Here is a 13253-nt window from a genome sequence, read left to right as displayed (position 1 = left end):
AATGCTGAGATCCCAACCAACAGTCACCTAAATAACCCTATTTTTAAGACAAAACTTCAAAGGAATTATGAATCACCTGTATACATCATGCCTTATGCTAACTTCTACCCCAAAAGGCCCTATAAAACCCCAGGCTTTAAACTCTTAAGTATGCTTCCTCTCTGAGGTTGCCTACACTTGCTTTTCTTCAAGTGCATCACTCTCTCTGTCCTACTTCAGATAAGTAGGGAGGGGCTGCTGAGAGCTCTGATCTGGGCTTGCAAGTTCCTGTCACCTGGGTAACCTGGACAGAACTGCAGCTGTGTAATCATGCTCTTTAGCAGCCTGCCTGAAAATCTCCTTTCTTTGCCTTTGGGAAGTTCTCAGAATATAATCTCACTCTATCCAGTGCTCTGTGGCTCCCCCAAATCCTGGGGTGGGAGAGAATTAGTCCCCACACTGTGCAGATCCAAGGAGACACTGGACTCCAGGTGACCCTGGCTTCAAGAGTTGGCAAGAGGTATGCCCCATGCTGAGCAGGAGTTCAATAAACTTCTCTTTTCTGCCTTTGTCTACCTTGACTCTGGCCCATCCTCCCTAGGAGTGTATTCAAATAAAACTTTCATTTTACTCTGCTACTATGTTTCTGCCTTTCAATTCTTTGTTGTGGCAGGGACAAGAACAAAGGAGAATAAACTCAACACCTAACAGCTCCATGCTGACCTGGTTTAAGGACTGACAGGTCCAGCCTATATCACAATGAGTAAGCTATGATAAGGTAGCCTTGGCTGATCTTAGGCCCAACACCAATCGTTAAAATGCAGTACTTTTTGGTTTAATGACAAGATTAGCTTTGAGCAGGAAAAAGGCTCGACTAAGAACTTACTGAACTCTGGGTTCATGTGTGAGCCCTGGGTACTCAAGACTACTGTCCCTGTGGCCACCTTCCCATGAACTCACCACCCAGCGGAGCCGCAGACTAGTCTCACTAGCAGTTCGGACGGTGATGCTGGTTGGAGCCACATCAGGGGGTGCCTGCAGCGTCTGGATGACACGGGAGGCCTGGCTGAAAGGACTGGCACCAACAACGTTCACCTGCCTCACGCGAAATCTACAGGCAGAACCATCGGCAAGAGTTACTCTGCAGCAAGCGTAACTGGAACAAGGGAGAAAGCAACAAAAACCCAGGACTGTTCCTCAGAGGGGTTCAGTTAAGTGTCTACCTGTGTAACAAAGGCCATCAGCCAAAGGCACCCTCTTTCCTGCTGGTTTCATTAAAAGTGCAAGTTACATATAGGGCCCCTTCCCTAAAAGCCTCCATAGAAGAGTAAATTCACTGCAACTCAATGATTTCCAGTTTCCAACGGCAGCATCATTAGATGTGTTACTTGGCCAGAAATGTCTTCAGTTGCCATTGGCTGATTCAGGTTTAGGGTCATATCAGGAGATTAGAGTTCAAGTGGCTTTTTAAAAGACTTGGAGTGTCAGAATGTTGCCACCATAACATAGCTTTGAAAGTCCAAGGTTCTCTGTTGGTTCAGAAGAGGAGCGATGGCCCACAGGCCACACTCTGGGGCTCCAAACCCATGGCCCAGAGACCTTCTGCAAATCACACTTGGCTCCGTGTCCTGGTCTATAAAATGAGGGTGGAGTTGGATGTTCTTTAAAGTCGCTGTTAATGTTTTCAGTTCTCTCTCTCCTTTATTTATATGTGCAATTATTTGAATTGCACTTATATACAAGAAAAATATCCTAAGCAAATGTGCATATTAAAGAGGCTTTCTAACTTTACATGAATTTAAGACAGGGACACTGATCCCTAACCCCAGTTTCTGATCTTTGAAATAACTGTAATACTAATTTCATGTGGTAGTTCTCCTATCCCTAACAAAAAAATCATTTTGTGTTAAATATTTGTTTTTCCCTATAAAGGAGTGTGTGATACCCGATTTGTCTGCTCTGATCTTAGGAAGGATGTTAAAATGAATAGAAGTTAAATAGCATCTCCCATTAGGTGTTTTTAAGAACTCTACCTATTGTGTTGTACTGAAAAAAATGTTCTTCACAAAGGTGTAATTTTACCTTTTACTCCCTGAATTAGTCATTCTTAGTCTTTTACTCACTGATCTTATGAAATGTATCTGTCCTGGCAGAACAATCACATTATCAAACTCAACATCTGGTGATAACTGGAAATTTCATCTCCTTCAACTATTTACGGGAAGTTATAGCACCTCTAACAGCTCATGATCACTGTAGCCTTTGTTAAGGCCAAGGATTTACTGCTTGAATATGTTTCAGGATCAGGAAGAAAGGTTAAATGGCATGTTAAGTGCTTCATTAGTGAGACCAGCCCCTCCCAGGCCCTGGGAGGGGAAGCAGGAGAGTATTCCTACCATGCTTTGTTTACACGCTTACACGCAGCATGTTAACAGTCCCAAGAGGGCTTAAGAGTTCTGCCTGCTGCTCTTGGTTGTATCATAATATAATAATGAGCCATTCCTGTTTAGTGTTTTGCCAGCTCTTGATGGGAGGACCATTGTCCGCTAATCTAGGATGGGGGATACCATCTCCCTTCGAATAATAACTTTGTGTCTTGCCCTAAGGCTCCATGTATCTTTATCACCACTTGGAAACATCTCACTTACAGGAATACACCTGGCCTGTGTGATTGCCGGCTGAAGCCACCTGCTGGGGATGCCAGAGTTCCTTTTATGCAGTCGGCCACCTGCTGCTCTCACCTGTAATGAGTGTAGGGCGTGAGGTTTGGGATCTCCAGTGTCTGGGCATCAGGCTCATTCTCCTCCTCGTAGAGGCTGACCCAGTCTTCCTCATCGCCAATGGCTCCAACCTGTGGGAGGAAGATCCTAGGATGGGAAGAACAGGCCATGGGGCAGAGGCTGCCATACACAGTACACGGAACTGCCTGGTGCGTGGCAGGCTGGCCGAGCTGCCCAGCAGCCCCTGCATGTGGAGATAAGCTGTCTTGCACACACATCCTCAATTTGTGCCTTGCAGACATGGGGTCCTGCTATTCCCACCATGCTCAGGCCCTAGGCCCCTGGAGGGTGGGGACCTGAGTGTGAAGCCCTTGGGAACAAACCTCCAAGGGCTAGTGAACCATGGGGGCAGAGGGGACCTCATGTGCCACCCTGTCCTTCCTCTTGGTTGACAGGTGAGGACTCACAGAGAAGCCCAGAGAGAGAAGACATGGCCAGGATCCCAAGCGGCTGGCTGTCCATACTTAGTGTCCACAGCCATTTCCACTACATGCTGACCAGGGGTCCCAGTCTCTCCCCATGCCCACCCTGCCACTTTCTGCCCCAAACACATACTAAAGACACATTGCTGGCCTTGACGTAAGGAGGTCCTCACCAGAGGAGGGCTTTGCCGGTCCGGGGGGCTGGGTGGCAGGCCAGTCATCAGATGTGAAAGAATAGCTTCAGGGAAGAGCTGATTCCTTCAGATGGACACTTGCCCTTTCCAGGTTATCAGCAAACCCCTGGGGTACCCTGCAAGCTCTTCTGCTTCCGCCTCACCCGAGTCTCTGGTCCTGCTCAGTGAGCTGTCTCTTACTGATTTTGTTTCCTCTCTGTGAACTTCCCACCCAGCAGTCCAGCTCAGGTGATGTTTCACATGGCTCCAACCCTCCTATGGTCACCCTCACTGACCAGAGCCATTTCTCACTCACACTGGAGCCTCAAGGCCAGGTCTCAGCAGGAGAGCAGCAGGAGGAGACACTGGAGCCTCACGGCAGCCGAGAAGTTCCCACGAGTTCTGCCGGGCAGGTTTCTGCTCCCCTATCCGGGCCCACTCTGGGCCTGTGCAGGATGCATGACTCTGGGGGACCCAGGGGACACATGCAGATAGAGGGCTGCAAACACAGAGTGTCAGGCCAAACAAGGCATTGGAGGTGGGTCAGCCCAGTTGCCTGCAAGTGTGACCCTTCATGAATGACTTCAGTGGCAGTACCCACTTAAGCCTGTTAACTTTGCAGAGAGACCAAGTGGGCTGGTGGCCAGGTCATTGGAGGACGGCATGAGAACCAGAAATGGCCTTGGTAAACTAGAGAAATGGGCATGGGGGACGAGGAGGAAGTGAGCAGACACAAGCATGGGGTGGCACATTTCCTACAGGAAACTAAACGCAAAACACAAAGCCCTAATACTCTAAAAGAAAAATGAGAACAGTTTAGCAGCTCTTCACAAAGTGAAACACAGAATGACCGTGTGACCCAGCCATCCCGCTCTCAGGTATTTATGCCCAGACTTGAAAACCACATGTGCACATGTCCACAGCAGCTCCATGCACAACCACCAAAGGTGAAAGCAGCCCAAGTGCCCGTCAAATGATGGGTGGATAACAGACTGAAGCATTGTGCACATGCTAGACCATCATTTAGCTATGAAAAGGAATGAAGTGTTGATACATCCTACAGTGTAGGTGAACCTCAAAAACATGATGCTAAGTGAAAGTAGCCAGACATGAAACACCACATCTTGTATGACTCCGTTTTGTAAAATATACAGAATAAATGCGTAAAACAGAATGCAGACTGGAGGCTGCCAGGGGCCGCAGGGAGGACCGAGGGAGCGTGCTTAATGGATAGGGGGTCTCATTTGGGGGATGAACATGTTTTGGAACTAGAGGTGGTTGCACATCACTAACAAGGTGCTAACTGTGAACTGTACACTATAGAATGGCTGACTTTGTTATGTGAGTTTCACTTTAATTAAAAAAAACATTAAAATAAATGGGTATGAATGGCCCAAAACAATGGGTGGAGAAAGATCCAGAGGTCAGAGTGGATAATGAGTAGCTCAGGAGTCAGGAGAGCAGCGAGGCAGTGGGACAGGGCACTGAGACCCGGGAAACACACGCACAGCCAGAGGGAGGGGCCGTCTCCTCCGTCCTCGGCTCTGTGACCTTCACTGCAGGCCCCAGAGCCTCACCTCACAGACACAAATGAAAGCAGAGAGAACAAGACTTGGCTGGAGAGAGGATCAAGACCATGCAGCACCATCTCGGAGAGGGACAGATGCGGGCAGATCTGGGCTGAGGAGCTCTGCAAGCAGGCAAGCCTAGTGCCCCGGGTGCCCAGGGCCACCGCCACCTCCCTCCACTGTGTTTGTGAATCAGAAAAGGAGGAGGGAGACCAGCTCTGGTCACACCTGGGGCCATGCTGTGCTGAGAGGTGAACAGAGGCAAGTGGCCCTCAGGGACAGATAGAGGCGAGTAGCTGATGCTTCTTGGGAACCTCGGGGGGTGCTCACTGAGGGACCCTCAGGAGCTCTGGCCCACTTCGGGCCTAGCAGAGAGGATGTCTCTGGAATGAAGGGAAGATGAGCCATAAGGTACGGGAGCTGAAAGAAGGCAGCTGTCAATTCCTTTACACCAGAAGAAGCCCGTGCTGGAAAAGAGTTTTTTTCTGAGCATTTGCTGCAGCTCAGCCACAGCCCAGGACACCTGTGGTGCTTCCAGGTGAAGGAAAACCAGGCAGAGCAGCAGGGAGGGAGGGTGCATGTGGGGTGCTCCAGCTCCTGGGGAAGACCCCTCAGGCCCCTGGCTGGGGGTGGTGATGGTGGTGGTGGTGGGGCCCAGACCAGGTGTTGGAGGGAGGAGTCCTGAGCCCCACATTTTCCCTGTTCATTAGTACCATTCTATAAATTGTTAATGTAGGAAATTCTTAGAGTCAAAATGCTACTGAATTCATTTGAATTGTACTGAGTGTTGAATGAAGCCCAGAGTCTGAGGTGCCAGGCAACCTGGCTCAGTGAAATGGGCCCTTGTGGTTTTAAACAGAGCACTTATGCTAATTCCTGGAAGATGAGTCAGAGGAACAAGGGAGGGAAGGGAGAGAAAAAGAGGGAGGAGACAGCCGGTCCCTCCGGCTGTGTGTGTGTTTCCCGGGTCTTGGTGCCCTGTCCCACTCCTTTTTTTCCTGATTTTGGTTTTTAGGCAGTCAATTCGACCTCCTGTTTCTCACCCATCCATGTTTAAATGCCTCAGAAGGAGCTGCACTGGGTGGACGCTACTCACTTCACCCAAGGAGGGCATGGGCCATCTGCACCTGCTCCTGCCCTCTGGGCACTGCAATCTCCTATTTTACAGCCTCACCAAATCTGTGCTTGAGTGAGGGAATCAGGTGGATGGTGGGTCCTGCTTATTACCTGGGTGTCCAGCCTGACTGGGGAGGCCTGTATACCTTTGCAAAGCCACTGCTCTCTCTGCGTGCCCAGCCCCATGCCTCCAAACTCAGCTGCTTTGTGTGAGTTCCCAGGAAGAGAAATAAACAAAGCTGGGAAATAAGGGGGTCCTGGTGGTGGCAGGTCTCTTGGCCTGGAAGCCTGTATGTATGGATTCAGTGTGTCCATGTGCTTCGCTGGCCCCGGAAGCAGTAGTCTGTGGGCTGGGTGGCTATCCTGACCCCTTGGAAGTCTGTCAGCCTATTCAGCTTCGAGAGCTCAGGGCATGATCTTGGCCACCCAGCTGCTGCTGGTTGATGGGGCTCAGCCAGCAGCCTCAGCTGGTGAGCAGTGGTCACTGATCCTGGGTTTCCAAGGCTGTTCCATCCACATGACCAAGAATATTGGAGAACAGGCAGGCCCTCTGGTGCTGCTGGATGAGAGATCTTCAGGAGGTGCCCACGGGTGCTAGAAGGGCATGAGGGGATAAGCCTCCAGAAGCAACATGCTAGTCTAGTTTCTCTGAGAGGCAGGCCCGCAACTCCATTGGCAAAGAGCCTGGGAATGGGCAGGGTCAGAGGACGGAGTCGCTTCTCAATCTTCCCAAGGAAGGAGAACTCTCTGCTTTGGTGAGCCTCTGAGGACAGTCTTTCATTTTAGAGCTCCAGGGCCCTGTTGTCATTCTCAAATAGATGCTGGTTGACTGTAGGGCCAGGACAAATGGATTGGGACACCCAATGTCACATTCCCTGATCTCCCATCCAGTGCCTTCTTCAAAGAGCTTGCTTTGAATGGGTGCCAAATTATCAGCAAGCCCAGGTGGACACCTCACGGCTCCATTTGGCTCTGCCTGCTGCTTCTTCCTGCAATCCCAGCCTGTCATCACCTGAAGGCATCACACAGGCACAAACACCTGTACCTCACAAAGGCTCTTTCCTCTAAAATGTGCCAACCCTTCTGCTCCTTTTCTGTGCAGCTGGCAAACTCCTTCAGAATCTGGAGAGCTTCTGGGCCTTTGGGAAACCTCTATGAACACACCACCTTGGCCCACTCCTCCCCAAGCCAGGCACTCAGAATGTGATGTGCTCATTGCATGATCCACGACATCTTCTACGTACCTCTGATGCAGTCAGCTCATATCTGTCAAAGCATCCACTGAAAAACGGGATACTCATCCAGATACATATGTGTCAGAGGTTTATTCTGTTCATTAATGAGGGAAGCAGCAGGGTGGTAAAACTGGATCAGAGGAGAATAGCAGTGCCAAAGTACATGGAGTCAACTAAAGAGAATGCTACAATAACATCACAAAGTTAGAAGTAAAACTGGTTATGAGCCTTTTGGTTTGCAACTTCAATCTTCTACATGTTTGCATCTAAGTTTAGAGTCTGGACCAAATCATGAATAGTAAGTCAAACACAGAGTTCTTAAGGCAGATGAGCCTTAGGCAGGCTTATTAAACAAGGCCTCAGTACGAATCAGCAACTGTTGGCCCATGGGCCAAGTCTGGCCCACCTCCTGTTTTTATAAATAAAGTTTTATTGGAACATGGCCACATTCATTGGTTTGTATGTTGTCAGTGGCTACTTTCATGCTCCCATAGCAGAGCCATGTAGTTGTAGCAGGGACCATCTAGCCCTAAAGCCTAAAGATTTATCACCAGCCCTTCACAGACAAAGCTTGCTACCTCTGCTCTAGCTTCCCACTCAGTGCATGCAGGGCCCCTTCTGCCTTATTTCCGACATGTCTCACTGTGCCTGCTGTCACTCTTGTCCATGTGAGTGTTCTGAGGCAGGTCCAGGGTCCTACTCATCATTGTCCCTCAGCATCTCCCCCAGGGTCCAGCCCACACTTGTGGCACAACTTCTTTGTGTAACACATGAGTGGATATACAAATGAATGTGTTCATGATTTCAAAATCAGTATTGAAAATGGGATGTCTTGCATTGATCCCCCAAAGCAAATCATTACTGAAAACGTAATTTTGCCTATAGACCTCTTGGGGGAGAAACTTAAAATTCTATAATAAAAGCTTTACATTGTGATCTAAAGAGACCAGGATTCTTTTCAGTGAAGAACAGAAGTCTTTAATGCGTGCTGAGCTCCTCTGGCTCTCTAGTTAGATTTCAAGACCATCATGACCGAGCATGCCAGAAGTAACTGGCTGCTCAGTAATGATGCCCTGGACAGAGTGCAGCACAACTCTAAAGATAAGACAAATCAGAGCTCTACAGGGAAGCTGAGTTTTGACAGGATTTTTTTCCCCCTTCTTTTAAAGCTAATAAACAGCACTTTCCAGTACTTACTACAAAAGCGGGAATTTCTAATACACTCAGCAGGGGGTGTTGTTAGGCCCATTAGGATTGTGTCCTTCCTTTTCTTTCCTCCGTCTTTCCGCTAGAGCCCAGGGTTGCCGCCCTGCCTGCTGTCCACCAGAAGGCCTCTGGTGGCTTCCCTGCCTCTACGGCTGGCCTGTGTTTGGCACCAGCTGACCAGCTGACTGGGCTCCTTTTAATACACATGCTCATTTAATTCCTGGGGGCCCAGACCCATGTGGGTCTTTCCATCAGACTCAGTGGGCTGCCTTAGGAAAGCCTCTGCAGTCAGCGGGGCCTCTGAGAGGGCAGGTGGCCACCAGCCTGCTGGGGAAGGACCTCCAGCACCCCTGCTGGCGACCATGGTGGCCATGATGAGCTCAGGACCCCTGGAGCCAGGAGCTAAATGATCCTCCTTAAGAGGACAATCCTTAAGATCCTCCAAAGGTAACTACAAACCGGGAGGAAGCACAGGAAACCACAGCTATGGGTGGGAGGCACAGAGCAGGGTGGAGGAGGGTGGGAGAAACAGCATCTGCTCACCCAGAGCTAAGGAGAGAGAAAGACAATCTGAGAATTCATTCCCTGGAAACCCGCCAGGCCAAGAGCGCCCTGCTTGGCTGAAACTCTGGTGTCAGCAGGAAAACTGCATATCAAGCAACTTCCACAGTTCTGAGCATCCTCTTGCTCTGAGGGGTGTTCCCGGGGGCCCAGCTAAATGGAGCCTCCTGGGGAGTCAGTGCTGGAGGGCCTGCCAAAGGCGCACAAGAGGGGCACCTTCCTGTGCTGCTGGCAAGTGAAGCACACCCAGGGGGAGTGGCTCAGCCTGAGCCAGGCCGAGGCCAGTTCCTGAAATGAGTCCGACAGTCTGCAACCTGGATGAGCTGCTAAGGGGACTGTTTCCAGCACCAGACCCATCTTAGCTTGTGAGGAGGTGTCATGCTTTGATGTAGCTGCAGCCAGGTCCCTAGCCCTCCCTCCTGTTCAGGCCTTGCTAGTTGGCCATTTACTTATTTTATTAACTGTTATTATTCTATCTTCAGAAGCAGGAGGATTTGAAATGACTGTTTGGGCCTTCTAACTCAGTCTTTTCCTCTCTTGACCCCTCTGGATTTCCAGCTTCTCTTCTCTGGCTCCTCCTTTGACCCCATCACCCGGAGATGATGCCTCCTAGGTCTGTCCTGCCCTCCTCTCTCCCTTAGCAGTGATCTTCCTCCAGGTGTTTGGTGTCCCTCCACAAGGACAGCTCAGACCCTAGTGCCTGGCCTTCCTTCCTACTGACAACCAGGTGGGCGTTTCCAAGCTCTAGGTGTGTCCGAGCTAGCTCCTCTAACCTGATAGGCCTTGAACTCCACTATCTTCCTCGCTGTATGTGAGTACACGCTTTGGATGCCATATCTATGGTCATGACACACAGGCCTTCCTGTCATCGAGGGTGGAAACCACAGAGCCATTTCCCGGTATCCTCCCCTCTGCTTAGCCCAGTGCTGGGGGATCCCCAGCCGCTCACCTTCCTTGATTTGAATGATGGAGTCCTGGCTGAGAAGCTCCTGACCTGTTGCTTGAACTATTTTGATAGTTTAGCTATGTGAATTAAAAAAAAAAAAGAATGCAATCACTCACAACAGCCTCTCTACCTTAAAAACGAATCAGTGTCAGGGCTGCTGGGTTGCCTAGCCAGGGCCTGGTGAGTCAGCTTCCCTGGTGAGCAGTTTAAGCCACTAGCCTACTGGTACCCCTTGATGTTGCCTCCAAGGACGACTCTGTTCCGCTGTCAGCCCCTACATGGTGCAGCCTGATTATATCCCCAAAGCACAGGCTTTAAAACACGGGAGGTTCGGTGTGGGTGGACTCTGAAGTCAGCTGCGGTTCAGGCTGCCCATGATCCTGCAAGGCCTCAGCCTTTTTGGTCTCAGTCCCATGCTCCCTAGGTTTTCCTCCTCAGGCACCATTCCCAAAATATGGCCCCTACCCTGGAATATCCACCAGGAGCCAGGTTGTCCACGAGGCCCTCCCCTTTCATGAAGAGGCTTCCTGGGGAGGCCATGGCCGTCCTATGCTGGAGCCCGGTGCACTGAGCCCTGCACTGACCCCTCCTCCATCCCTCACAGCCTGAGGGGTGAGGGGAGAGTGTTGGGGGCTGAGGGCTGGCCTGCAGCCTACTGTGCCATGCTGGCACCTCAGCTTGTGCTTATATAGCAAGGGCAGCAACGATGGCCCCAAACGGTCATCAGGAGACCCCATGAGGTGAGGCATGTGATATGCCAGGACACCCTGGCATATGGTACCTGTGTGGAGCCCAGGACATGCAGCTTCTCACAGTCACAGGCCTTTCAGGCCGCGAACACAGCTCCAGCTCCCCCTCTGGTGTCATGCCCCTCACATCCTGAGCACACACCTGCTGCGTAGCCATCACCTTCCGCATGTGTGCATTAGCCACCTTTCTAGTCTCTGTGCTCGATGCCCTGACATCTGGGGCCCTGCTGACCCTGCAGCCTGCCCAGGTTAGCTGTGCTCTAGAGATAAGAGACACTCCCCTGTGAACACACCTTTTATGTGCAAACCAGCTGGCCCACCCCTCCTCTCTGGGGCCTCACACTCGGGCCCAGTCCCCAGGGCAGGTACCAGCTGACCGGGGACAGCGCCTCTGCCCAGAGCCCAGGGCTGGAGGGACGCAGAGGAGCCCGTCCTGAGCCTGCTCGCCCTGCTGGCCTGTGGCTTCTGGGGGAGCCACGCTGACCTCTCGCCCTTGGCCCCTGGCTGTGCTGCTGACCCACCCCATGCTGCCTGCAAGGGTCCAGGCGTGGCTGGCGTGCCCCCTCCTCTTGGGATCTGTGAGGAAGAAACTATCTTCTCAGTGAGTCATCTCCTGATCTCTTAGCCTCATTGTACCTGAATAAAAATAAGATTTACATTTTAAAACAATAGGTGCCAAGCCATTTCCTAAGTGAAGCCTTTCATATTCTCTCTGCTTGGAACGTCCTTCTCTTGTCAAAATGCCTGGACCCTTCAAGGCCCAGTTCCCATTTTACCTTCTGTGATTTATGACAATTCTCACAGGTCCCTTTTGTATCAGTCAGATTACAGCTCCACTGTCCCTCCCACGTTCCCTCAAACTGTGAGTTTCTGGAGGTAGGGAGGAAGGATTTCCATCTATGTCACCTGGCATGGAGCATGAGACCTGAAACCTATAAAACAGTAGGTGCTTAATAAATATTTGCTGGATGAACGGATGACTGGATAGAACAAATATAAAACCTAATGACTGGAAAAATGAACCAGATAGGCAAATTAAAAAACCCAACAAGAGAATTAGGATGAAAGATCTTGCGTGGGCCTCAGAAAGAAGGGAGAATGTTATTCCTGTACAATTTCATTAGGTTTGGCAGTTGTGATTTATGTATAGGCTGACCTCCACTTCTTAAAAATGGCATTTGTAGTAAAATGCTTCCCTCCATCCTACTTGAGATGTCACTTAGCCTGCAGCATTTCCTTCTTCTGGGGTAGCTTTTAAAGTCCCATAATAGGGCCTAAAAGGATGTGATAGACTAATGAACAGAAAGGCCACTCCAAACTGCCTACACGTGCAGACATCCCATGCTGGCCAGGAAATGAGAGAGAAGTCATGGCAAGGCTGCTATTACAGAAATTCAGACAAAAAATAAACATCCTGAAAGATCCGAGTATGTATATCATCGTCACCCACCACTGCAGCCTGAACGCTCAGGCAGAGGCGTTATCCCAGAAGGAAGATGCAGCCCCGCTCGGCAAATTAACACAGCTGACCGTGTCACTACTGAAGGGGCCATCAGAGCTGGACGGCCCTCCTGTGCATACTTAGCAGGCTATTCAGAAATAATGTCACTCCTTTTCCTCCTATTATGAGCAAGAAATTCAACTACAGTCGGAGTTGCTGACAGAAACTAAAGAAAAGGGCCACAAACAGCACTCACATCCATCACAATAAAGGAAGGAGGAGATACCATTAGTGATTAGAAATCCCCAATCCAGATCACCAAGTGATGAGATAAAACCACCTGGCCTGTGACCCTGCAGGGACAGAACTACTAGAATGTCTTTTACCATCAGAGGTAACAGGTAGGCAGCTGGACAGTCACATTGAGAGGATGGGACCTCCCTGCAGTTGGTGGGGGCTCCTGTCCAGCTGCTGTGAGCCATCCTTCCCTCTACAGGCACCTTTCCTCTGGGTACCAGACCCTACAGGTCTGCGGTGAGAGCCAGGAACTAGATGGACAAGGTCCCTGCACTCAGCAGGCTTACGTGCATGGAGGACTCTTTGTGACCACAGAACAAATCAAATCAAGCACATTTCTGTGACATAACAGAGCAGCGAGCGAGTCCCTAGGCTCTACAGGAGCCATCTCCTTCACAAACGAGGTGAATCCTCATTAGAACTGGCTGCCCAGGCTCTATTGCCACATCTGTGCTGGCTGCTGTGGGGCTGGGGCAGGAACAGCCAGTCCCTCTGCGGCGATGCGCTGGCCCTTGCCTTCCTGGACAGGTAAAGCCTGGGTACCCAGAGGGTTGGTTGGGGAGCCCCCTTGCCATTCTGTCATTAAATTCTTCCGGGAAAAGGAGACCAGGAGCAGCTGGACTTCACATTTTCAAGCTGTGGGATTTTTGGATCCATGTGCATGAATTCTAAGTACCAGCAGCTTGACTTTCAGCTGACGCTCTGGGTGCTCAAGTCCAGGCAGGCTTCTGGACCCCGGTGCTTGGGCCTCTTCCCAAGTATTCCACGGGAGACTCAGCC

General features: G+C 50.6%; 1 protein-coding gene across 11 annotated transcripts in view; it reads right to left on the bottom strand.

Moving 5' to 3' along the window:
- The window catches only part of SDK1 (sidekick cell adhesion molecule 1), a 1045458-nt gene that overhangs the window by 108795 nt on the left and 923410 nt on the right, over positions 1–13253 (bottom strand). For all 11 annotated transcript variants that reach the window (XR_012122096.1, XR_012122097.1, XR_012122095.1 and 8 more), the window contains 2 exons: positions 2721–2830; positions 940–1090 (listed from right to left, as the gene is read on the bottom strand). Coding sequence is in view for 7 of the 11 variants with exons in the window: in XM_037008170.2 (XP_036864065.1) it covers positions 940–1090; positions 2721–2830 (261 nt within the window). In the remaining 4 variants the exon portion in view is untranslated. The remainder of the gene's footprint in view (positions 1–939; positions 1091–2720; positions 2831–13253) is intronic.

This window comes from Manis javanica, chromosome 10 (genome assembly GCF_040802235.1).
Source record: "Manis javanica isolate MJ-LG chromosome 10, MJ_LKY, whole genome shotgun sequence".
NCBI lineage: Eukaryota > Metazoa > Chordata > Mammalia > Pholidota > Manidae > Manis > Manis javanica.
Note: the sequence above shows the minus strand (reverse complement) of the source record. Positions and strands in the feature narration are given on the sequence as shown.